This window comes from Corvus brachyrhynchos, unplaced genomic scaffold (genome assembly GCF_000691975.1).
Source record: "Corvus brachyrhynchos isolate BGI_N302 unplaced genomic scaffold, ASM69197v1 scaffold434, whole genome shotgun sequence".
Classification (NCBI taxonomy): domain Eukaryota; kingdom Metazoa; phylum Chordata; class Aves; order Passeriformes; family Corvidae; genus Corvus; species Corvus brachyrhynchos.
In genome coordinates, this window is record NW_008238372.1 from 689,965 (window position 1) to 691,050 (window position 1,086).

Sequence of the window (1,086 nt, forward strand, 5' to 3'; positions counted from 1 at the left end):
ACGGACGCTCTATTTTCTTTTTCTTTCTTTCTTTCTTTCTTTTTTTTTTTTTTTTAATTATTATTTTTGGACGGGAAAGGATTGAGTAGAAGAAATCGTTCGGTGAAGGGAACCCAGCGGTTTGCTCCCCGTTTTGAGGAGAAGATCAAGATCCCATTCCCAGCTGCACGCAGAGGACGAAGGTTGCCGTGGGTCTTTCAGTCTGGGTTTCGAAGCCCTCGCCACTGCAGGATCAGAGCAGAACTGCCTTCTCCGAGCCGCTTTCCTGTCCTGGTTGTGGCTCAGAGATCGCCTCCCCCCTCCTCGCACCCTTTCTGTTGGTGTTGGTTTTGGTTGGTTGGCTTGGCTTTTTTTTTTTTCCCTCCCCTTTTTGTCTTCTTTTTTCCCTCCGTTTATTATTATTACTAATTATTTGATTTGATTTGGGTAAATTCCCTTCCTTAAACGAAAATACTAACTCTGCAGTCGAAATCCATGCCCCCTGCCATTCGGAAGAATCGGGTCTAATATGCCAGTGACATCCCCGCCTTGCAGCAGTCGCGATGAAGGAAAAATCCAAGAACGCGGCAAAGACTAGACGGGAAAAAGAAAATGGAGAATTCTACGAACTGGCTAAACTGCTGCCCCTGCCCTCGGCCATCACCTCGCAGCTGGACAAGGCGTCCATCATCCGCCTCACCACCAGCTACCTGAAAATGCGAGCCGTCTTCCCCGAAGGTAAAACCACACCCGGAGCTCCGGGAGCCCGCACGGGAGGGACGGGGAGGCACCGCGGGCCGAGAGAGAGCGGGGACGGGGTGCTGGGGTGGGTACGACCCCAACGGCGTCCTGGCAGGAGGGAGGGGATGCCTGCAGGAGTCCCGGAACCGGTGGAGAGCGATCGGGGATTGAGGTAAAAGCCGCCGGGCTGGAAATGAACCCGTGTGCCCTGGAAGAGGAGGCAGCGCTGCCCGGCCCCAAAGCCGGCGGCGGTGGGAGGCAGAGCCGGCCGGTTCATCCCCCCTTTCTCCCCCTCCTCCTCGGCTGCCGGTTCAGCTCCGTTGGCTCAGGGGGACCGTCCCGATGAGAGAGGGCTCGGTTCGTGTC

The 1,086-nt window shown here is 55.5% G+C and overlaps 1 protein-coding gene across 1 annotated transcript in view; it reads left to right on the forward strand.

Annotated features, from left to right (window-relative positions):
- The first annotated feature begins 13 nt into the window (after positions 1 to 13).
- Positions 14 to 1,086, forward strand: part of SIM2 (single-minded family bHLH transcription factor 2) — a 54,014-nt gene continuing 52,941 nt past the window's right edge. Inside the window, exon 1 of the mRNA XM_008635288.2 lies at positions 14 to 717. Within this exon, the coding sequence (XP_008633510.1) occupies positions 543 to 717 (175 nt within the window). The 5' untranslated portion in view covers positions 14 to 542. The remainder of the gene's footprint in view (positions 718 to 1,086) is intronic.